The sequence below is a fragment of the Rhinolophus ferrumequinum genome (assembly GCF_004115265.2).
Source record: "Rhinolophus ferrumequinum isolate MPI-CBG mRhiFer1 chromosome 15 unlocalized genomic scaffold, mRhiFer1_v1.p scaffold_54_arrow_ctg1_1, whole genome shotgun sequence".
Taxonomy (NCBI): Eukaryota; Metazoa; Chordata; class Mammalia; order Chiroptera; family Rhinolophidae; genus Rhinolophus; species Rhinolophus ferrumequinum.
The window spans coordinates 60272-83423 of NW_022680357.1; the positions used below are offsets into that span (position 1 = coordinate 60272).

Here is a 23152-nt window from a genome sequence, read left to right on the forward strand (position 1 = left end):
GGACAACTTGACTTGGAAAAAGTCCTGGAAATATACACTGTCCCCAATAAAGTCCGGTTCCCCTTCCCCAATAAAATCTTAAAAAAAAAAAAAAAAAAGAATATAGAGCTCCAGGCCACAGGGCGGTGGCTTAGAACTGGCTGTGGAAAGACTCGCACAAAGGACGGGGAGTCGCAGTAAAGCTCTCCAGTGCAGTGTGGACTGTGTATTTATGTAGGTAGAAAAAAGTGCACAGAACATTGAGGGCCTGGGGAGAGAGGAATGGCCTGGCCTGGCCTCTGGTCAGTTGAAATTGCAATGGCCCTCCTGCACGGCATCGCTCGTCAGAGTGCGACCCACTTTGGAGGCCTGTGGCCTTGGGATTGGCTGGGCCTTTTCTGAACTTGCCCTCAGAGAACAGAGAGTAGGGTACCTTGGGGAGGGTCTCCCCAGCCGGCCTCACAGGGCGGGACTCACAGGAGAGCCCCAAGCTCAAAGAGCAAGGCCTTGAGGTGTGGAGGTCATGGCGTTGGGGGTGAGGGCTGGGTCTTTGGGGTCGTGGTCTCCCGGAGGGGCGAGCCCCGCAGGCAGTCAGCCGAAGAGTTTGAGGAAGCAGGGCTGGCAATAGGGCTTCCCGGCGCGCTCCTGGAAGGAGCCCTTGGTGAGTGGGCGCAGGCAGAAGGTGCAGGTGAAGTGGTCCGGGTGGAAGCGGCGGCCCAGGGCCGACACGCAACGGCCGGTCACCGGGAGGCCACACGTAGCGCACAGGGAACCGCGCCGCGCGTGGAAATGGTTCTCGCACAGCGGGCGGCCCTCGTGCTCGAAAAAGCTGCCTGCCGAGAAGGGCGCGAAGCACTCCTGGGGAAAGGCGACCGCGACAGGGTGGGTCAGCGGCGGAACGGCCTCCCAGACGACTCGCTCCGCGAGCTAAATAAGCCTCCTCCGCCCGAGACACCGAAGCCCCGCCCAGATGCAAAGCCTGGCCTCTAGGCGCTCCCCGCCCACCGTCAATCACCCGCCCGGCTCCTATCCGGCCCTCATTGGCCCGCCGGCCCCGCCCCCACAGAGCTCACCCTGCAGACGAAGCAGTCTGGGTGCCAGAGCGCGCTTAGCGCTGAGATGTAGTTGTCCAGGATGGGGCCCTGGCAGCCCTGGCAGCGCGGGGCGAACAGCTGCAGAAAGTCCCGGCGGCAGTAGGGGCGGCCCTCGCGCTCGTGGAAACCTAGGGGCGGAAACCGAGTGGGCGGAAGGGGAGGGGGCGGGGCGGCACCAGGGACCTATAAGATGTGAGACTGTGGGGCCAGAGGAGGGCAGTAGCCGGAGCAGGCCGGGCTCTGGGCGGGGGGCAGAGCGGGAGGGGAGGGGATGGGATGGGATGGGGACGCGTGGGGCCCGAGGAGAGTGGGAGAACGTTCCTGGCCCCGAGGACTAAGGAGGTCGTAGGGGCTTGGGCCAAAGGGGGCGACGCGGGCGTCCCGCGGACCCCTGGCTTTCAAGGTGGGGATCCATCTCACCCTCCTCTCCGAAGGGCTCCCCGCAGCTGACGCAGCAGAAGTGGTCTGGGTGCCAGTGGGTGCCCAAAGCAGTAACCATCTTCTGTGGGGAATGAAAGTGGACACGCAGCGTGACCCTCCATCTCTTCTTTCCTCCCTCTCCCGCCCTGAACCTAGGTGAGTGGGTTGAAGTATGAGTTTGAGGCATGGGAGACCTAAGGAGGCACTTGGGAGTCGGAGAGAGAGGCCATGAGCAGGGCTGGGGCTGGGGACGGCGAGCGGGTGCAGCCCATCTCGCGGGCTCCTTGGGTGGGACCGTGCAGGGGCTTGTGGGCCAGGAGGGGCTCACGTGTCGGATGGGTTGATTGCAGAGGCCACATCGTGGGGAGAAGCGCTCAAAGTAACACTCAGGGCAGAAGGGGGCGCCATCCTTCTCGAAGAAGCTGCTGCCTCCCAGGGCCGTGGAACAGCCATTACACAGGAAGTGCTCAGGGTGCCACGCCCGCCCTAGCGCCGTCACCACCTGGGAGTTGGAGATGAGGCCTGGGTCAGAGTGGCCCGTGGGCTACCTACCGTGTGCCCAGTGAGCTAAGGTTTCCATGCCCTTTTCAAGTCTGTTTTCTGAGATCAGGATGAATAATCTAATGCCCAGGTCACTCGGTCTGTAAGTGGTGGAGATTCCACCCAGGTCTTCCGCAAAAATGTTGTAATTTCTTTTAAAGCCAGAAGAAAAAAATGAGCTAGAAGAACATGATTTCATGCATAATATTAATCCATTCATCTTTACATTAACCCAGTCATAAAATACAGTTTTAAATATTTTTTTGTAATGGAGGAAGGGACTCATGAATGCAAAAGTGCCTAGGGACCACAAAATCATAATGCCGCCCGGCTTTGCTGAGATGAGACGTTTTGGGATGAAAGCAGGGCGCTTCATCTGCTGGGAGGATCTGAGTTAACTGGACACAGTTGTCAGTAATAGCTGCTCAGTCAACACGTTAAGAAGCAGACTGTCCTGTGGTGGCTGCAGCCACTAGGCTTCTGTGAAGACTGAATGAGGTGGGGGTGTGTGACGGAGGGAGTAGCAGTGCCTGGCACACCTGGCACACTGGGGAACCACAGTAGGTGGTAAGTGGGTCGGAATTCTCGCCCTGCCACTTATGTGCTGTATGACTCAGAGCTTTAGTTTCCTCATCCATCAAATATGAATAATAATACCCACCTTCCAGAGTTATTTATTAAAGGAACAGTACAAAGGCTGGCTCTCGGTGAAGATGGGTCTGTGGGTCTCTGTCTCCCTGCTCCCAGGGCTCCACTTACTTGCCCAGCAATGGCTTTATTGCAGGAGCCACAGAGGCCCTTGGCCTGGGTGGGAATGCCACGGCGACTGAGGTCGGACTGCAGCAGACCCAGCATGGTGTCCAGGCCGCCCTTGCTGGTAGGCTCCGCTGGGGACGGGGAGCCCTCATCCACGGAGCTTGGCCCTGGTGGCTGGGTTGGCCCAGGAGCTGGGAGCTGCAGCAGGGGGCACATGTGAGTTGAGTCAGCAAGGCAGCAGATGTGGAAAGGTTTAAGATGGGCCGGGGAGCCACACATCCACAGCGGCCCGCCCCCTTGCCTGACTCACGTGGTTCTGGACTCGGAAGTCAGAGAGTGACGCCATCAGTCTGTCCAACTCCAGGGTGGCAGAGGTAGCCGAAGGCTTTTGGAGAACGGGGGATGGGCTAGGGGGCCTGTGAAGAACACAGCGTGTGTCGGCTCCGAGCCTCCCAGAGGAACGCTCTTTCCAGTATCTCAGGCATTCAGGACCGATCACCTCTCTCCCAGCCCTGCCAACTGTGCAAACTCACCCACTGGGCCTTTTCTTGTCCTCAGATTGGTCCTCTTTCTGCTCCCCTGCAGTCTCCTTGCTAGATGGGAACTGAGACATTATTTCATCTGCGGAGAGGAGAGAAGGGCTGGACACGGGACCGTGCTCTACCCGCCTCCCGCGTAAGGCTTTGAGTCCTTTCCACTGCTGCTCTGGGGAGTATGTACCCCTTGGTGAAGGCCTGTCGCAGTAACCCCCGTACCTGTGATGTTAAACTGAGTCGCATTAAGCTCCTGAAGCAAGCGGTCCAGCTCACAGAGCCCTGTGCCCAAGACACCACTGGAGGAGAACGGAGGGGCCGCGGGGGCCGCAGGCTTCGGGGACCGAGGCTTGCATACCGTGCTGGGAAACAGGGTGGGAGCCTGGGTTCAGGGGTGGGGAGTCCAAGCCTCCTCACCTGAGTCTCATTGGGCTTCTCCACCCCTCATCCCCGTTCCCAGGCCCCTTACCTGTACAGATGGTCCTTGTCCCCTGAGGCTCCTGAAGACTCGCCAGACCCCATCTACAGAGAGGACACAGGTATGGGATGGCAGACCTGTATCTTGCCTCACTCAGGCCCAGATTCCCCCGAGCCCAGGCCAAGACGGGCCCGAGTGGTTGCCCCAGGCCACAGCCTCTGATCTCACCTGCGGCTGGTGGCCATAGGACAGGGAAGATGTGAGGGCCTCTGGGGGCTGCTCTTTTGGAGCCTCTGACCTTGGCATGTGTGACGTGGTGGTCTCCAGGTCAGAGAGCAGGGCATCTGCAGGGAGAGGTCATCAGCGTGAGAAGCTGAGAGGTCAAAGTTAGGTCAGAGACAAAGAGGGTCTTAACAGATGAGAAGATGAGTTCCAAGTGGGCAGTAGTTGAGGACAGAAGCAAGTATTGAGAGCAGACATCAGGCATCAGGCATCAGGGAGGGCGGATGGGTAGCTCAGGTGGTTAGAGTGCAAGCTCTGGGCAACAGGGTTGCCGGTTCAATTCCCACATGGGCCAGCGAGCTGCGCCCTCCGCAACTAGAATGAAGTCAATGATCTGCCGCTGAGCTTCTTGAGTAGCCACATGACTCAGTTGGTTGGAGCACGTCCTCTCAACCACAAGGTTGCGGGTTCCACTCCCTCAAGGGATGGTGGGCTGCTCCCCCTGTGACTAACAACGGCAACTGGACCTGGAGCTGAGCTGCACCCTCCTCAACTAAGATTGAAAGGACAGCTTGACTTGGAAAAGTCCTGGAAGTACACACTGTTCCCCAATAAAGTCCAGTTCACCTTCCCCACTAAGCTTTTTTTTTTTTTTTTTTAAAAAAAGGAATGAGAGGGAAACACAAGGCCAAACCCAGGTAGAAAAGTGGAAGGGCAGCAAGGAATATTTATGAGCAGAACATCCCAAATGGCTCATCCTGGGAGTTACCCACAAACCCACCCACCTGATTTTTTTTTATCCTCCGAATCTTCCCTAATGCAGTCAAAATTGGCTCTTTACTGGAGCCAAGTTTGGCTCCACCCCAAATTGCTCAATTGGCTGTATGCCTGGAACCCAGCTTTCTGATTGGAAGCTCTCTTACCACGCCCACTAATTTCTCCCCCGACCTGAACAGGCCCACTCCGCTCTGGCCCGCCTCCAGACCCACTGGGTCCCACCCTATGCACCTCATTGGTGAGTCTGCAGGGACCTGCCTTCTGATTGGCCTATTCTCCGCAGTATCAGTGCCCGTTACCCCTACCGAGCATCACCCCTCATTACAGTCTGCTGGAACCCTTTCTGTCCCACGGTTGGAGGGCACAGCCTTCCAGCCCCAGTTCCAACAGACAGAGAGGACAAGATGCCTGCGTCCTCCTTTCTGCCCAGACAGCACAACTGCCCATCCCCAGATCTGGATCTTTTGAACGCTTTCCCTTCCAGAACTCAGAAGTCCCTGTCCCTTTACTCTTCATCTCTGAGCGGCGTGGTGGAACCTTTAACGTCTCCCCGCCACCTATGGATCGCTACCAAACTTAGGGACCCCTTAACGCTTTCCTTCCCGAAACCCCAGGGCAGGCCGGTTTCCTTCTCCAGAACTGGGTGTCATAGCCTCCCTTCCTGCCTACTTTCCCGGTCCCCAGACCCAGGATCCCTTTAAACCCTCCCGTCCCAGAGCCCCTGAGCCCAGGAGCCCAGGGCCACCGCACCTCCCTGCCCATCTGTCCGCAGCCTGTGAAGGAAGAGTGGGGCGAGGCGAGAAGGGAGGGAGCGGCCAGCCTGGGAAAGGCAGGAAGGGAGAGGCAGGAAGGGGGACGTGGAATTAGAAAGGAGGCGCGGGCAGAGACAGAAGCCAGACGACAGGAGGCAGGGATGGGGAGATGCAGGAGGGGAGTGCAAGGGGGCTCCAGTATGGGGAAGCGGGTCCAGGGGATAGTGAAGGGCTGGGGACGGGGGGACCCAGCCCCACTCACCCAGGTCCTCCATGGCGGGGTGCAGACAGACCACGCTGGGTGAGCAGGGCGGGGGCCGTGTCCGGTGGAAGGGGGGACGTCCGGGAACTGGAGGCCCAGCCCGTGACCATGTAAGGAAGCGGGACCCGTTGGGATGGAGCTGGAGGGAAAGGTGGGGGGAGTGGGGGCAAGGAACAAGAGAAGCCTGGGTGGGGGCGTGTAAGGGAGGGAGGGCCCAGACCACGCAGGCCCGGCCCCTGATCACAGAGAGGCGGCCACACCCCGGCCTTGGCCTCAGCTGCAGGGAGCCCCAGGCGGCCACAGCCAGAGTCAGAGAAGTGGCTCTTAGAGCAGCCTGGGAAGCTCCGCCCAGAGAGGCGCTCAGATGCAGACTGAGACCCCCAAACAGAACCTCCCGAAGCCAGCACCCCGAGTTGCAGACGCAGCCCCTCCTCTTGCCCAGGCTTGCTCCAGACAGAATTTGGGGGCTGGAGACAGGAATGATGTTCTAGGATCAGTCAGATCGCAGGTTCAGAGAACTTCGCTTAGCGACCCTGACACACAATGACATAGACAGAGGGCACATGCACTAGACACGAATAAATCTCTCAGAGACTGAGACAGACACAGTGAACCCTTCCACTAAACCAGGTGTCCTAGACTTGGAAACAGACACAGTTAAACTGAAACTCAGGCACCAGCCCCACGCAGACTCAGAAAACACTCCCACCAGCCAGACCCCACGCAGCCTTCAAGACAAAGCCCCTCCCCAGCACTGAGGCTGCCCAGACCTATTCCCGAGCTGCTGATGGGCCCGGAGAAGACAGCAAGCCAGACAAGGCTCCAGCCGGCCCAGCGACCAAGGAGTCAGAGGCCTTCCCTGGACTGAGACCCTGAGAAGTCAGGGCGGAAATAAGACACGCCCTGGTACACGGGTCTGGACAGACACAACTGCGCCGTGGTGTCCACCCAGACCAGAGTCCAGCCATGAGCGCTTCAACCTTGGGGACTTAGCTGGCCACGTGAGCCGCTGTGCCCACCATCAGGCCGGGATACAAGGCATTTACTGCCATTGTGTGTCCAAGGCATCACATGAACTATTTCATGTAAAACGGTTCGCGTTGGGTGGAGTATTACATTTTTAACATAGGCTTTGATTTATATGTGAAAATCTGAAATTAAAATGTAAATTTCCTTACGACACGTGTTTTGGATGTAGAACTAAGGTATACAACGTCCTGTTGTATACAGTGGAGCAAATGTATACAAGGCCGACAACCGTAGAAGAGGGTACGACCCTTGTTTTAAGATTGTCATTCAGAAAAATAAAGTAAGAATCGGTGCCACAGGTGGTCCCCAGTTGTGTCTACTTGCTGATACTGTCTCTTGTGACACAGCCCTTGTTGAGCTGGGATCCTTACAAGAATTGATCTCCATTTGTTATTTTTCCTGTCAGGCAATCGGCCATGTTAAACGGAAGAAGGAAAACAATCAAAACCAGAAGCCAATCAGAACCACCTGGGGGGCTTTTTAAAAATACTGCTGCGCAGTCCAATCCAAGCAGAGAGGACTCAGGCATCAGTATTTCACTTATCTTCCAAAAGCGCTCTGCTGGTTCTAATGTGCAGCCTAATAGAGGCCTGGACAGTGGCATCAGTGTCCACCTTAGTCCACAGAGGCCACCGGCACACCCTGTCCAGCAAGTCTCCTCAGTCACGTTGCCACCTGAGTGGTCAGACCTGGGAGCCAGGTGACGGAGACCCTGCCTTGGGGACAAAGTGACAGGAGCCCGTCCCTCACCTCAGTGCCAGCCCAGGGCTTTGCCAGCCCAAGACAAGGCCTCAGGGACTCCGCAGCAGACCTGCCTTTAGGAAAACAGCAGGACACTTGGCCCAAGAGATGAAAATGAACCCACAGACTGAAGGCCCGAGATGGGTGATGGACACTCGAAAAGCAGGAACACCCAGGCCAGGGGCATCTTGCATTGCCCCAGCACAACCCTCTCGGAGGCCAGCTGAGAAGCTGTCTGAGCAATGACATCATGTGAGCGGGAGGCAGGCCTCCCTTGGGGCCCGAAACCACATCCTAGGGAGAGGCCTGGGGACTCCACCCTGTGCCGGGACTCCAGGAACCACTGCATGTCCCTCGTGAAACTCCTCCATGCCAGGGTGTCCTGCACTGAGACACAGGGGCCGGGACAAAACCCTCCTTGATGGGTGAGGGTGCGAGGAGACCCCCAAGAGAAAGTAAACAGAGACAACACACAGTAGGGTTTCCACTTCCAAAGTTTAATCCCACTCCAGGTGCTGGGCCAGGCCCGGGGCCCTGGGCTCTTCTCCGTCTCATGGGCCCCAGGCCAGACCCCGGCCTTGGCTTCTCACTCTTGAGTCGTCAGCCCATCATCCTGGGGTCGAGGGCCACCCTCTCCTGTCCGCGGTGGCCCCTTCTGCTCAGCCTCCTCGCCCAGCCTCTCTGAGGGAGGCCACCTTCACAGCCATCTCATCTTTGGGTCCCCTCCGAGGGGACATCAACAGTCTACACTGGGACCCTTACCCCCAGACTCACCCCCCATCACCACGGCCAGTAAAGCTTCAGTCAGGGGACCAGTCTCCTTGCCTGCTGCCTCCACAAGCCCCAGCAGAGCCAGGGCGCGCTTCCGCGGACACTGCTCTGGCCCCAGTGTCCAGCGGGCACAGTGAGCAGCCAGCCGGGGCCGGCCCAGGCGGAACACCTCACCCACGGACGCTGGGCCACTCTGAGGTCCCAGGTGGACGTGGCCCACGGCCTCTTCCAGCTCCTCCTCCAGCCCAGGCAGCAGGAAACGGCCAGCAGCCTCCAGCGCCTCTTCAGCTTCGGAGCCCAGCAGGGGCTGGCCTGGCGGGGGAATGGGCCCCAGGGATGCCCCACAGCCCCGGCAGCCATGCAGGTGATGCAGGATAGGCCAGGCCGCGCTGGGTGACAGACCTCGAAGCGGTACCAGGTCCATCTGGGCTTCGGCAAAGCTGCCATCCAGCAGGGCTCGGAAGAAAGGGGATGCTGTTGAAGAGGCAGCTCGCTGGGCAGGCAGCCGCAGGCCAGAGTCGAGCAGGAAATGCAGGTCAGGGGCTGGGGTGGGCGCTGGGCCCAGCAGAGGCTCATAGAGGCAAGGGGAGGGCACCTCTGGGTCCCCCGGGACTGCCGGTGGGGAGGCTGGGGTTGCAGTGGGCGACACCAGGCTTTGCAGGCAGAACAGGGAGTCCGCCGCGAAGAAGAGGAAGAGCGGGTGTGGGGCTGGCAGCGTCAGCGCCGACAGGAGGACACGTAGGCCGCCCTGGTCCAGAAGCAGCCGGCGCCACAGAGACGGCTTCCTTCAGGGAGAAAGAGAACGCTTCAAGAGGTGGGAAAGGACAGGACTGGGGAACAGCAACCTTGCTCCCAACCCATGAAAAGCACCCACGGCCTCACCGGCAGATGAAGGGCAGGGTCAGCGCACAAGCCACTCGGTCCTCGGGGCTCCCGGAGAGCAGCAGGTGAGTGAGGGCACCCACCCCGAAGGGCGACTCAGCCTGCACGGTCAGGTTCTGCAGCAGCATCTCACCTGCAGGGGTGGGCAGGCAGGGTCAGGCTGGGAGCTGGTGGTGTCCAAGACAGCTGGACGGGGCTGGCTGGGCACGACAGGACTCGGGCCCCAGACATGGAGGAGAGCAGAAGCTCAGGGCACAGGGAAGGGGGGCGGCCACAGGCTCTGGGGGGACGGGGCCAGATGCTAGGGACTGGGGGTCAGGGGCAGAAATGAGAAGTGGGAGGGAGTCTGAGGGGGTGAATCAGGGCCCTTAAGGGCTGAAACGCAACCTGGCAGAGCTGGAAATGGGGGTGGGGTCTGGAAGGCCATGGTGCCTAAGCCTGGGCTCACAAATCCTTGTGCCTAGTGGGGAACAGGCAGGACTGCAGAACCCACACTGGGACAGGAAATGCAGGCAGGCACAATGCTAAGTTGTTGGGGCCCAGCCTGGTATCTGACCCTAAGGCTCGGGCAGAGGATGGAGGTCTCTGCATGCTGGGACTGGGGGCAGGACAGAACTCTTCCTTCCTAATTCTTGGTGGCTGGAGTCATTCGGAGGGTGGGCCGGGCGGGCAGTGAGAGCGGTGAGCGGGAAGGCACGGTTCTGGGTTCTGGGCTCACGGAAGGCAGCAGGGGAGGAGGGGGCGGCGGCGCAGGGACACACCCAGCTCCCGGTGCTGGCTGTGGCGACTGGGGGGCCGGGCACGCAGCGTGGGCCAGTCGTCCGGGGCTACCCCGAGCACGAGCCAGGAGCGCAGCAGCGCGGCCCCGTAGCTGCGCACGAAGGCCTCCAGGCAAGCAGGGTTACAGGTGAGGCGCGCCAGGATCCTCAGTGCGCGCGGGCTCGGAGGGCCCGGCGCGCCCGTCACGTAGGCCAGCAGGCCGCACAGGGCCGGGCCGGTCACCAGCGCCCCGCTGGGGTCTGGAGCCTGGGAGAAGCGCGACAAGAGCAGCAGCGCGGGCCCCTCGCGGCCCCACGGCTCCTCAGGAGCAGCAAGGCTGCGGCCTGGCGTGCGCAGGGCTCGCGGGGGCCGCAGCGAGGCTGGGCCAGGGTCAGGGCTGGTCCGTTCGGCGGGCTCAGGCGGTGGAGGCAGCGGGCAGCGCTCCGGCGACCAGTCCGGAGAGGTGTCTCCCGGGCCTGTGGCGTATCCCTCAGATATCAGCCACGACCTACGGAGGGGAAGACCGGGGAAGAGCGGAAGAGGGAAGGCTGAATGCTGGGCCAAGGTGAGGGAGGAGGGAGGGCCAAAGGAGGTGACTGACGCCTGGGAGAGGAAGTGGGGGCAGGGGAGAGGGGGGAGACAGCAGGGGAACCCCAGCTCATTCAGCAAGTACTGAAGCCTGTTATGTGCCAAGTCCCATTTCAGGTGCTGGGGAGCAGCAAAGAAGAAAACAAAACGTCCTGTCCTCTTAGAGTTTATATTCCAGCGAGACAACGAAATAAATAAGGAGTAAATAAGTAAATAAGGTGGGGGCTCACCTGAGGCTTCGGAAGCTTCCAGCTTCCACTCGCTCAGGCGTCTGCTCCTCAGGGAAGTCCCAGGAAGCAGCTTCTCTTCCCTCTTCTTCGTCATCACCAGCCTCGCCACACAGCTGCCCGGCCAAGAGCGGTACGAGTCCCAGAGCCTGGAGCCTGCCCAGGGCCCCCGTATCATAGAGGAAGCCCACGAGGGCGGCCACGACACGAGGGTGCCAGGCGCTGGCACGAGGGTCCCGCAACAGGCTCATCAGCAACTCCAAACCACCAGCATCCCGCAGCCGGGCCCGGTTGATGGCCTCCCGGCACAGCAGACACACAGCCCGCACCAGGGGCTGCTGGGAGGCTGGGCCAGCCGCACTGGGGCCCCGGCGCCGCTGGAGCTCACCCAGCAGCACCTCCACACCACCAGCATTGCCCAGTGCAGGCCGTACCAGGCCCTGGGCACACAGGTTGGCAAGGATCAGGATGGCTGCCTCGCGTACCGCCTTTTTAGGGTGGGAAGCCAGGCTGACCAGTGGGCTGAGCCCACCACCCAAACTCAGTTGCTCAGCACAGGCCCGGGAGCAGCCTCGACTCAGCTCCAGGAGGGCACGGACCAGGGCCAAGGTCAGTGCAGGGTCTGGGGTAGCCGCCAGAAGCTCGGCCAGCGGGCGCACTGCTCCCTGCTGTGCCAGCGCCAGGCGGTGCTGCGGTGAGTCTGCCAGGTTGCGGATTGTGCGAACCATAGTCTGTAGGCACTGAGAGTCCTGGCAGGCCACCAGGCTCTCCACCAGCAGGGGGACAGCGCCTGGATGGGGGTGGGGAGGACAGACAGTGGGCGATGATGCACACCCAAGCTCCTCCCCCACCCCAAGCCCTAGTGAGCTGCACCCCACAGCCTTCTCACCAGCAGAATGGATGGCCCTGCAGCTCTCAGATTCCATGGCTAAGTTGCCCAGAGCACGGGCTGTTCGGTTCTGGATGCTGTCGATCTTCACACACTGAAGAATAGTCACTGCAAGAGAGTGTGGCCTCTTGAGGGTCCTACCCCATCTTGTCTTTCTCATTAATCCCCTGAAAAGTGTGTCCAAGAGGGTCAGGGAAGGCCTCAGACGAAACTAACACTTGCTGGGTCTGGAAGGTTAAATAGGTAGGTGTTGAGCAGACGGATGACAGATAGGGCAGTACTGGGCATGTTGGGTTTGGAGCAGCCTTTGCAAAGGCCCAGAGGTGAGACCAGGCACCTCACAAAGGGCCTCCAATGCCAGGCCGAGCAATCGGGGCTTGAATGTTTGGCCGCTGGGAGCCACGTGGGGCTTTAAGAATGGGGGTGACATGACAGAATCTGAGAGCCAGGGGGAGAACGGATTATAGGGGGGAAGAATGAGGCAGGGGAAGCAGTAAGGAGGCTGCCACAATAGTCCAGGAAAGGACAATGACTTGCCTCAGGTCAGCGACCAGACAGCCCAGCGCCTGCGGACAGGTCTCTGGGCACCTGACGGAAGAGGGGCAGGAATGGATGGATTCAGGAGACATTTAAAACCCAGAGACTAATGATGGGGGTTATACACTAAAAATGAAACCTATAATTTCTTGAGGACTTCTTAATGTCAAACACGTTTTGGTCCAACTGCATTTTATGCAAATTTAAAATACATTAATGTTTCGTTTTATCAAAAAATTTAAGATTTTGAAAAAGAAATTTAAGATTTTGTCAAAACTGGGATAATTTCAGGCAGGCTCTGTGTAAACTATGTTCACAACATCGCCACTAGGTGGCGCCAATTTAGCTAAATGAACGGAAAAGCTTGCTATCTTTTGTTAGGATTTATTCCTACTGTGTTAGTTTTTAATGACTCAAAGTACCCAGTTCATGCTTAGAATATCTGCGTTATGTATTTGTATTTCTTTGCTTTTTTTAAAAAATTAAACTTATTGCGGGTGACAGTGGTGAGTAAAATCCCATAGGTTTCAGGTGTACAATTCGGTAATACATCGTCTGTAATACACATGTCACATTGTGTGTCCACCACCTAAGTCAGTTCTCCTTCCGTCGCCGTATGCATATTTGTGTTTCATTTTCTTCCAACTCCACGTTTGCGACGTAGCTATGGTCATCCCATTTTACAACACGGAATCAAGCCTGGGAGGGGTTCAGCTCTCTGCAGAGCCCACTTTCTGGACCACTAGCCTTCTGACTCTAACTCATCAAAGGGGAGCCTTGCATAGGGCCGGACATTCAGGAGACATTGTCTGCTATGACCCTCACGAACGGAGGGTGAAATAAGTCACCGAATAACTCAGCCCTCACCAGCCCAGGTGCAGGGAGGTGTCGGACAACCAATACCCAGGCAATGGCTATTAATGATCTGATCTGAGCGGGCTCGGGTGCAATCTATAAACAGTGCTGCAACCTAACGGGGCGCTACGCCGACATAAAGCACGTTCTTCCAGGATAGAACACAAAGAACTCAAGATAGCGCCCAGGCCCAGACCAGGAGGGAGGTGTGCGTGGAATCCTTCTAGGAAATGGGGGCGGAGCACTTACCCAAAGGGAGAATGCCTCCGAGTCTGCGCACTTCAGCCCGGCACGCCCCTTCCGTACAGCAGTCGGCCAGTATGCTAAGCGCCAGGTCCAGGGTCTTGCGCAGGCGCGCTGGCAGCGAGGCCGTCGACGAGGACGCAACGGAGGGGGTGGGACCCGACGAGGGGGCGGGGCCAGCAGAAGCCGCTGACTCCACCGACGAGGGGGCGGAGCCTGGGCCAGCCTGGGACGGGGCGGGAACCGCTGCAGACGCTCGCCGTAGCAGCGCGAGAAGGGGGAGGAGCCCGCCGCGTGTCCGGAAGCGCTCGATTCCCCCCGCTGCCTTTACGTGGCGCGTGCGGAGGGCTAAGAGCGCACGGCCTAAGGGTGTCTCGTTGGTAGCTGTGTCCTTTCCCCCACCTAGACCCTCCACGGCCGCCGCCGTGAGCTGCGTGAGGCAGAATGAGAGCGAGTCCGTGGGGGTTGGTTTCGCAGCCGCCATCTTGGCTCAGGCCTAAGGCTCCGCCCCCCTTCTCGCCGCTGATCCAAGGGAGCGGAACTGGAAGAGAGGTGTCAGAGAGGAACCTCCTCTCTGACGCTTTTTAAATAGCGCCCCCGCAGTTATTAAGCAAGTCGGAAGTTGTAGTTCTCAATCCCGGTACTCTGATTCTTGCACAGTCGCAGAAAGCACTTTGAGGAACTGGTCATCTAATCGTCGCGCGAGCCCAGGAGGCGCGTGCGATGCATGCTGGGATATGTAGTCCACGCTAAGTTTAACATGGTTGTTTTAGGATAGATAGGGTGGTGCCTCTGTAGATCCCAAACATGTGACCATGGAGTCTCAGTACAGTGCGGGTGACTTGACTAGCGCGCCCCCAAGGTTTCCTAGGCAGCGGCTGCCTTTTCCTTTAGGCTCGCTTGGCCGCCCCCCAGGGGTGGCGGGGCACCGAAGTCCGCGCTGACTTACTCAGAACCCGGAGCCAGGTCGAAAGTGGCACATTCCTAACAGCGGCTGCAGATGGGAGCTCTGGATTGGACAGATGAATGAAGGGGTTAAACCTACCGAAACCATTCGCTGTCACTTCCTAGAGCGACAGGGCTGGTGGACATTTCCATTTCGGTCCACACTCTGTAGGTCACGTTCTGGATCTGGCGAGATAGAAGCCCACCCCAGGACCAACTGTCCTGCAATCCCAAAAGCCTTTGGGTGCCAAGAGTGTGGACTGACCAGTCACTACCAAAGCAGCCACACTACGGCTGTCTGGAGTGTGGCAAAAGCTTCTGATGCAGGTCAGGTCGGGTTAAGCGCCACCGGGGACACACTGGCGAGAAGCCATACCCTTCTCTGAGCATGGCTGTTGCTTCAGCTTCAGCTACAACGTCATCCAACACAGTCGCTCCCACTCAGGTCTCCTGCCTCACAAGTGCCCAGAGTTCGAGGAGGCTTTTGATCGCTGCTTGGAGCTTGTTAAACACCAACAGTGTTTTCACCCTATACCTGTGCCAAGTGTGGTAAGGCTTTCACTGTTAGCTCCAACCCGATCCAGCACCACCACACGCACACAGGTGAGAAGCCCTACCGCTGTGACAGCTTCAGGCACAGCTCTCACCTGGTGCAGTGACAGCTTCAGGTGCAGCTCTCACCTGGTGCAGTGACAGCTTCAGGTGCAGCGCTCATCTGCTCTAGCACCAGCGTTCACACTGTGAGCATGGCAAGAACTTCAGCACCAGCTGGCTGCCTGCAGCACCAGCAAACCCACAATGGAGTGTGGCCACGGCTTTAGTGAGCACACCCCTTTACTGAGCACTAGTGCATCCACTTGGGTGAACTACTTATTCCTATCTAGAGTGTGGCAAAACCTTCTGCTACAGCTCCAAGCTCCTTAAACACCAAAGCTCACACATAGGCGAGAAGCCCCATAAGTGTTCCAACTGTAGCAAGCACTAGAGTAAGATGAGTGAGGCACTGGCCTCTAGTGCAAAAATTAAGGGGAAACAGAAATACTCAGTAATCAAGATAAATAACACTTGAATGCAATTTATTTTTAATCAGCAAACTACAGAATGTGGCGTCCACCTGATTTTATAAATGGACAACAAAAAGAATAAAAAACCTAGGAATAAACTTAAGCAAAGGATGTGAAAGGCTTATATACAAAAAACTATAAGACATTATTAAAAGAAATTGAAGACGCAGAAATGGAAAGATATTCTGTGTTCATGAATTGGAAGAATCAACATAGTTAAAATGGCCATATTAACCAAAGCAATATACAGATTTAATGCAATCCCCATCAAAATACCAATGGCATTTTTTAAAGGAATAGAAGACAAAGTTGCATGGAATCACAGAAGACCCCAAATAGCCAAAGCACTCCTGAGAAAAAATAACAAAGCCAAGGTATCACTCTCCCTGACTTCAAATTACACTACAAAATGACAATAATCAAAACAGCATGGTGTTGGCTGAAAAACAGACATAGACCAATGGAATAGAATTGGAAACCCAAAAATAAACCCACATACATATGGGCAGATAATTTTCGGCAAACGAGCCTAAAACATACAATGAAGAAAAGAAAGCCTCTTCCATAAACGGTGCTGGGAAAATTGGAAAGCCATGTGCAAAAGAAAAACTAGACTGCTATCTGTCACCACGTACCAAAATTAACTCAAAATGGATCAAAGACGTAAACATAAGACCTGAAACAATATACCGCATGGAAGAAAGCATAGGTATTAAACTTATGGACCTTGGGTTCAGAGATTTTATGAATTTGACCTCAAAGGCAAGGGAAGTAAAAACAAAAATAAATGAATGGGACTATATCAAAGTAAAAAGCTTCTGCACAGCAAAAGAAACCATCAACAAAACAAAGAGGCAACCAACTGAATGGGAGAAGATATTTGCAAACAGTGCCTCCGATAAGGGGCTAATATCCAAAATATATAAGGAACTCATACAACTCAACAACAACAATAAAACAATCCAATTAAAAAATGGACAGAGGACCTGAACAGACACTTCTCCCAAGAAGGCCAAGAGATATATGAAAAAATGCTCAATTTCTCTCGTATTAGGGAAATGCAAACCAAAACTACAATGAGATACCACCTCACACATGTTAGAATGTCTATTACAAACAAGACAAATAATAACAAATGTTGGAGAGGCTGTGGAGAAAAAGGAACCCTCATACAAGGCAGGAATATAAATTGGTACAGCCACTATGGAAAAAACTATGGCAGTTCCTCAAAAAATTAGAAATAGAATTACCATATGACCCAGCAATCCCTCTTCTGGGTATCTACCCAAAAAATCTGAAAAACATCCATAAAGATATATGTGCTCCAATGTTCATTGCAGCTTTATTTATGGTGGCCAAGACATGGAAACAACCAAAGTGTCCTTCAATAGATGATTGGATAAAGAAGATGTGGTGTATAAAGACAATGGAATACTACTTTGCCATTAGAAAAGATGAAACACTTGAGATTATCAAGCTAAGCGTAATAAATCAGACAGAAAAAGTCGAGAACTATATGACTTCACTCATATGTGGGACATGAAACTGAAAGCAACAAAGGAACAAGACAAACAAATAAAGAAACAAAAACTCATACAGACAATAGTGTAGTGGCTACCAGAGCGTAAGGGGAGAGGAGAAGTGATAAAAGAAGGTAAAGGGGGTCAAATATATGGTTATGGAAGGAGAACTGACCCTGGGTGGTGAACACACAATGCAATATATAGATGATGTATTATAGAAATGTACACTGGAAACCTATATATATAATTTTACTCACCAATGTCACCCCAATAAGTTCAATTTAAAAAAGTTTTATTGGAACCAGGGCCATGATTAGGGTGAAGTGAGTGAAGGAGGGTCATGAAAACTCGGTGTTGAATGCTGTTTTTATTGAAAAATTTGGGGGCCAAGCCCAGGGGCTCATGTGGTTGGAGTGCCCTGCTCCTAACACCGAGGTTGCCAGTTCGATTCCCACATGGACCAGTGAGCTGCGCCCTCTACAGCTAAGATTGTGAACAACAGCTCTCCCTGGAACTGTGCTGCCATGAGCAGCTGGTGTCCAGCGAGTGGCCAGCTGCCATGAGCTGCTGTGAGCGGCCAGCCAACCACCAGAGACCCACTATCTTGGGAGGGGTGGGGGGTGGAGCAGCGCAAGGCTCACAATACCAGCCTGGGCCAGGGAGCTGTGTCCTACACAACTGACTGAGAAACAACAGCTTGAACTGGAGTGCTGGGGGGGCGGGAGGTGGAAAAAGGGGGGGACCAAAAAAAAAGGGGGGTAAAAAAACAAAAAAAGAAAAATTTTGACAGTTTGTTCTCCATAGATTTTTCACATTAATTTTGATTTTTTGAAATACTGCATGAAAAAGTCATTTATCTTGATTACTAAGTTTTGGGGCGCCCCCTTAAATTCTGTGCCAGAAACCAGTACACCTCACTCGCCTCACCCTAATCCCAGCCCTGCCACTCAGCGTCCAGCCTCCCCCTCGCCATCTTAAACCTCCGTCGCTGTCCAGCCTCGGTGACGCCCCACGCCTGCAGCCGCTAGGGGGCGCGGTGGTCCCGCCCCGGGCACCTCACCTCCCCCTTCCCAACTCCCGGGGAGGCGCGGGGCCCTCACGGAAGGGCGTGGAATGGAGAGTCCCACAGGGCTCCTTCTGGTGGACTCACTGCTTTGGCCTTTTCGTCACCGCACAGGTGGGGGCAGGACTTGGGGACGTGAGAAGCAAGCAGGACGAGCCCGGAATGGAGCACCCTGGCCGACGCTGGGTGAGGATGCCGAAGATCCTTGCATCCCGGGCTGGGCGGGGACTACCGCCCACGTGGCTTCGGGGGCGTGTCACCCTCCTCCCGCTCCCAGGGCCCCTTGCGAAGGACTACGTTTCCCAGCAAGCACAGGAGAGGCTGCGGGTACCGGGACCTGCGCGTTCCCTTCCCGGAGTAGGGCGTCTGGCAGCGAGGGAGCGGCGTCTTGGCTGCAGCGTTCCCTGCCCTGGGCCCTCTCGGGTTGAGGCCTCTGCAACGCCCTATGGCCTTCCGGGAACTAGGGGTCTGGCTGTCTCCGGAGAGTGGGGGTAACTGGTCCCCACTTGGCTGCATCTGCAGGTGTCACGCAGGAGGAATGCAGGCTCGGGGTCTCACTGGTTCAAAGCTGAGGGGTCGCAGCCTGGACCTGCTGCCTCTTTCCTGCAGCAGGAGTATTTCTGAACACATGCCTCTGCAAGCCACTTTCCCAGGGCACTCCATGCACCCCGGCAAGTTATCGGGGTGAAAGGGGTGGGACAAGCACGTCTGCTACTGCCCCTTTCAGCTTTCCTCTGAGAAAGGAATCTGTGCTTCAGCTTCTCTGACTTAATCAGCGCCGACAAAGGGTCGGTGGTGCCGACATCAATACCAACAGGAATCCCCGATTTGGAGTGTAGTGAAAAAGGAAACTTGTTCAGTGCGAACAGCTCAGTTGTGATAGAGCGCAGCTGTGAGACAGCTCAATAGTGTCACAACTCAATTATGAAACCGCAGGTTTGTGAGGCCACCCTTCTCTTCAGTGGTCCCCAACTCCAACTAGGAGCCTTCAGTGGAAAGAGAAAGTACACTATTTGAGTCACAAGGGGAGCTGGCTTATACATATTACTGCAATAAGAGAAACATTTCGTCCTCTAACCTTTGGCACGGTCACATGAGCTGGTGTAGTAACTTTCGATCACACCTTCGTTTTTCGAAAATTAAGTTCTGCACAAGAAATATTTTGGCTGATCCATCAAACCATGAGCATTTAGTAGATGTTATTAATCATTCCATTGCAACTATTACTCCTACAGATTGTCATAATTATTTTATGAATATGTATATGAAATTACCACGAGCAGTGGCAGGAGAACCGGTATAAATGAAGCTATAAATAAATATTTCTGATGTTAAATATTTTATGTTTTTACTAAATACATGCAATAAAATGTTTAATTTTAACAATAACTTAACATTGGAGTTATTTTTATTAAAAAGATTAAGAAAACATTTTTTGTGGAAATATTTGATCTGCAAAAGGATGAATTCTATTTGCAAAATGGTGAATTTGATTTGCAAAAGAGTGAATTTGGAGTGCAAAACCTGTGTAGACAAATCCCTACCCTCTGGTCCCCAATTGGTCTGTCATCATGCAAATGAGAACTCCATATTATTGCAGTTTGGTCCACAAGGCACTGTCATGATTGGTCAGATAGAGCTGCACAACTCTGATTGGACAAGGATTGAAATACAATTCCAGAAACTGTTTATAAGGGCTGGCTCAGATGTCAGGAACACGTGCAGGCAGACTGTTCAGTGAAGGCTTCTCAAGTTCAGTTTGCATGAGAGGCCCCTGTTTAGAAATGGCTGTTAGGCTCTGCTTTTAAATTTGAGCCAGTTAGCCACCAGAAGAAGCCCTTTTTGGTAGGTACCGTCTTTCTCTGGGTCTACATCAGTAACCAAGAGGGAACAATGAGCTTTCCCAAAATTTCTTCATAAGGTGCAAACTATGGGAAATAATCACATATAAGATCTACACTGTTTGAACACTAAAAATAACATTGCCTGTTCTACATCCTGATAAAAAATAATCTCAAAGAGTCTCAAAGTGATTTGTTTCCAGACCTGAGCATAAATGTACCAGTTCGGCGAAAATAATCAGTGTCACCAGCATCAGACACATTTCAGAGAAATCAGGTCACAGCGTGTAGACTTATTTTGATGCATCACACTGCAGTATTCTGAAATGGAAGGAGAAAAGAACAGTATAAAGGCTCAACCATTAAACCTTTAGCAAGTTGGAATATAGCTCAACGTGTAGGTGTCTGCGGTCATAAGCTTTCTCTCCCTCTCCAGGGCAGAGGGAGCTAATAGTCCCCTTGTAGACCATATCATCCTATGGCCGTCAGGCCACTGATGGGATCCACCTGGATTCTCTCTTAGCTCCAGCTCCCTTTACCATTCATGTCCTGTGTCATCATGGAGTCGTCTTTCTGGGACAATCCCAATTTCAAATATTCTGTCCTAGAGCGCCCATAACAAAACTTATATTTAGATCACATGTTGGATTTCTCTGTGCTTTGGAAAATAGGTCATGGTATGTAGCATCTCAGGGAAGAGGCACAAGAGAAACTGTCACCTCTCCACACCCTTCACCACCAACAGCTGAGGAATGTCTGAAAGCGGGCTGGGACACCTGGTAAGTTCATTCTTCCCTCTGCCCAAAGCAAAGAAAAACCTAAACCTCCAGAAACGGAAGCTTTGGCAGCAGCCCAATTAATTAATTGTGTGAGAGACAACTCACGGAACGATGGGGTACAAAGACTGCTGGAGCCATCTCTGCACTGCCGCTACACCGTTCAGACAAAATCACCATCAGCCTAGGAAAGCGCTGTGTCTACACAGAAGTCTCTGGGTGCAGAGGCAGCTGCACCCCAGCAGAGGGCAGCAGCCCTCAGGGCAGTCACCGAATACCAGCAAGAATAGCTCGCAGTGGGTACTTCCAAGCTGAGACAAAGGGATAGAATCCCCCCCGGAATTGTTTGGCAGTGACCAACAAAACGCCGAGTGCAGAGAGGGGAGCCTAGAACCTTCTCAGGTAAAAAACCCTCTTTACATGTGTTTTCTTCAAGAACCATATCACAAGTAGGGAGGGGGTTTGAGGGGATTGTGTGCAGAGGGCAAGTCCAAGCCACTTTAACTGAAATTAGGCCCCATCTTCTCCGCAGCAATTCCAGAGCCCAACTGGGAAAAAGCAACTGTAGGAAGAATTCCATCATAGCTCACTGAGGGCCCAGGAACAAGTAAGCGACACTCTAACAACTGCCTGTTAATACGAGGTCACCAAAACTAAAAGCGTAAGAAAGTCAAGCAAAAGCTAAATTCAGTTTACACTTACTTTGAAATGGACCTTCCTCATTTTTCTTCTATATGTTTAGGTGAGGTGCATAACATTCGTTTTTCTTTTGTATGTTCCTATCAGGTACATCAGCTCTTGATCAAAGCTGCAGGCACCCTACTGGGCTGTATGGTTAAGTGAACTTACATGGTTCAAGCATTCGTTCAAGACGTATTTTTAGAACATGCGCTGCATGCCAGGTTCCATGCTGGTGCTGAGGACGGAGCAGACACTACAGCCGGCTTCCGCTCGGCCCCGTCCTGCAGCTTTCTAGCAACCTGCTTAGATGCAGTTTCATGCAGACTTGCCTAGGCTTTCTTCTTTTTCTTCCAAGTAGTCCGATTTTTCAGACTGAACTAACATACTTAGCAGTAGACACCTGTCCAAATTGTGGCTGCCCAGTTTCTTTGGAATACTCTTCCTCTCTTTGGGGATTTTCTCTGTTACAGTTCCTGTCCTCTTAAGGCAGAAGCCAGAATTCAATTACCTAGCCTCTCTGGAAACGAGAGCACAGGCAATGATCTCAATGTTGGCAGTTGGGGCGCACAGGGTTCAGAAGACAGGAAACTGAGGATGTAAGCTTCACGGAGAATCCATTTACAAAAGGGTGAAAGTGGCAGAACCTGCCTTTCCAGGGCAGACCAACGAAGGTTTTAGAATCCAGTGTCCAGCAGTGAGAACTGGGGTGGTGTCTCACGGCTCCCACCACAGAGCGCTTTGTGTCTGGCTGTGCAGACTGGAGGCCTCTCCGGCCAGACCATGGATACTGTGAGCTACTTAAAATTCTCAATCGCTTACCTTCTAAAAACTAGTTAGACTGATTTCTGTTCTTTGCAAAGAACTTGTGACTAACACATGTGCTGAATTACTGTTATGTGCCAGACTCTAAGCTGGCATATCCCTGTTACTTTTTTTAAACTTCATACACATAATTAAAAACACAAATTATTATATATGTCACAGATGGAAAAAAAACACTGAGATTCAAAAGGACACTTAATTCATTCCACAAATATTTATTCACAACCTACTGTGTGCCAGCCACTGGGACCAAAGTACTGAACAAAACAGTTCCCAGCAACTATAAAAAGAATGGTGCATTGCATTTTAAATAAAAGAGGCACCACAGTACCACAGCTGTCTGCAGAGAAGGACTTCATGCCAGGCAGGCCTCATTTTAAATATAGAAAACCCCTAAAAATAGCCACCCATGTTATGGACTCAACAGGTGATTGGCCCAAGAGGAGGGGAGGGGCAGCTAGGGCTCAGTGAAGGAGAGTGAGAGGACAGTGGTGTCCCAGCTTCTCTCACCGCAATGGCTCTGCCTCTGAGGTCCCTGAGTCGGGGCTTGGCCAGTGCCGCCAAGGGAGACCACGGCGGGGCAGGAGGTGAGTGGGGCCGGCCCTGAGCCTGTGGCTTCCTGACTTGCCCCCTGGACGCCCAGCGCCCTGGCAGCACCCCCTCACTGCCCCCACCGCCCCGCTTGCCTCACCGCGGCCTGTCCCCTCTGCAGGCGGCACCTGGCGCCTCCTGACCTTCGTGCTGGCACTCCCGGGCGTGGCCGTCTGCACCCTCAACTGCTGGCTCCACGCCGGCCACCACGAGCGCCCCCAGTTCATCCCTTACCACCATCTGCGCATCCGCACGAAGGTACGTACGCGGCCCGAGGCCTTGGCACCCGGGGCGGGAGCAGGCAGGGGTCTGGGGGTGCAGGGGGACCCCCAGGCTGACAACTCGCTCTCCCTCTCTCCACAGCCCTACTCTTGGGGGGACGGCAACCACACTCTTTTCCACAATCCGCACGTCAATCCTCTGCCCACCGGCTACGAGCGGCACTGAGACCCCGCGGGGGCCCCAGGCCCAATAAAGGCCCGGAAGTCGGAAGTCGCGTGTGTCCACCGGAGCCTTGGGGACCTCGGGGACCTGCGGGGCGGGCAGCAGCGCTCCCCGTGGCGCATGCGCAC

At 54.6% G+C, this 23152-nt stretch overlaps 3 protein-coding genes and 1 long non-coding RNA gene across 12 annotated transcripts; 2 read left to right on the forward strand and 2 right to left on the reverse strand.

The window, feature by feature from the left end:
* Positions 1 to 232: 232 nt before the first annotated feature.
* On the reverse strand, positions 233 to 5906 carry TGFB1I1 (transforming growth factor beta 1 induced transcript 1). The gene is made up of 11 exons (XM_033102094.1): positions 5754 to 5906; positions 3969 to 4084; positions 3792 to 3844; positions 3545 to 3684; positions 3323 to 3410; positions 3100 to 3205; positions 2793 to 2987; positions 1822 to 1995; positions 1494 to 1575; positions 1053 to 1201; positions 233 to 837 (listed from the first exon to the last, which is right to left on the reverse strand). The coding sequence occupies exons 1-11, from the start codon at positions 5764 to 5766 to the stop codon at positions 571 to 573; spliced, it is 1383 nt and encodes a 460-aa protein (XP_032957985.1). The 5' UTR covers positions 5767 to 5906; the 3' UTR covers positions 233 to 570.
* Positions 1508 to 4416, forward strand: LOC117019861 (uncharacterized). The gene is made up of 5 exons (XR_004422578.1): positions 1508 to 1649; positions 1844 to 2065; positions 3375 to 3464; positions 3783 to 3861; positions 4319 to 4416. It is a non-coding gene; the product is annotated as an uncharacterized LOC117019861 (long non-coding RNA).
* Positions 5907 to 7944: 2038 nt separating the features above from the next.
* Positions 7945 to 19158, reverse strand: ARMC5 (armadillo repeat containing 5). Of its 9 annotated transcripts, none has more exons than XM_033101977.1 (9): positions 17957 to 19158; positions 14901 to 14995; positions 14596 to 14754; positions 13281 to 14283; positions 11640 to 11747; positions 10754 to 11540; positions 9938 to 10443; positions 9177 to 9309; positions 7946 to 9079 (listed from the first exon to the last, which is right to left on the reverse strand). In XM_033101977.1, the coding sequence occupies exons 4-9, from the start codon at positions 13756 to 13758 to the stop codon at positions 8260 to 8262; spliced, it is 2832 nt and encodes a 943-aa protein (XP_032957868.1). In that variant the 5' UTR covers positions 13759 to 14283; positions 14596 to 14754; positions 14901 to 14995; positions 17957 to 19158; the 3' UTR covers positions 7946 to 8259. The 9 variants fall into 9 exon arrangements, with proteins under 9 accessions (XP_032957873.1, XP_032957868.1, XP_032957866.1 ...); XM_033101975.1 differs by having other exon boundaries at positions 14867 to 14995; XM_033101981.1 differs by lacking the exon at positions 14596 to 14754 and having other exon boundaries at positions 14867 to 14957.
* Positions 19159 to 22420: 3262 nt separating this feature from the next.
* Positions 22421 to 23085, forward strand: LOC117019821 (cytochrome c oxidase subunit 6A2, mitochondrial). The gene is made up of 3 exons (XM_033102005.1): positions 22421 to 22576; positions 22702 to 22838; positions 22944 to 23085. The coding sequence occupies exons 1-3, from the start codon at positions 22504 to 22506 to the stop codon at positions 23025 to 23027; spliced, it is 294 nt and encodes a 97-aa protein (XP_032957896.1). The 5' UTR covers positions 22421 to 22503; the 3' UTR covers positions 23028 to 23085.
* Positions 23086 to 23152: the final 67 nt, after the last annotated feature.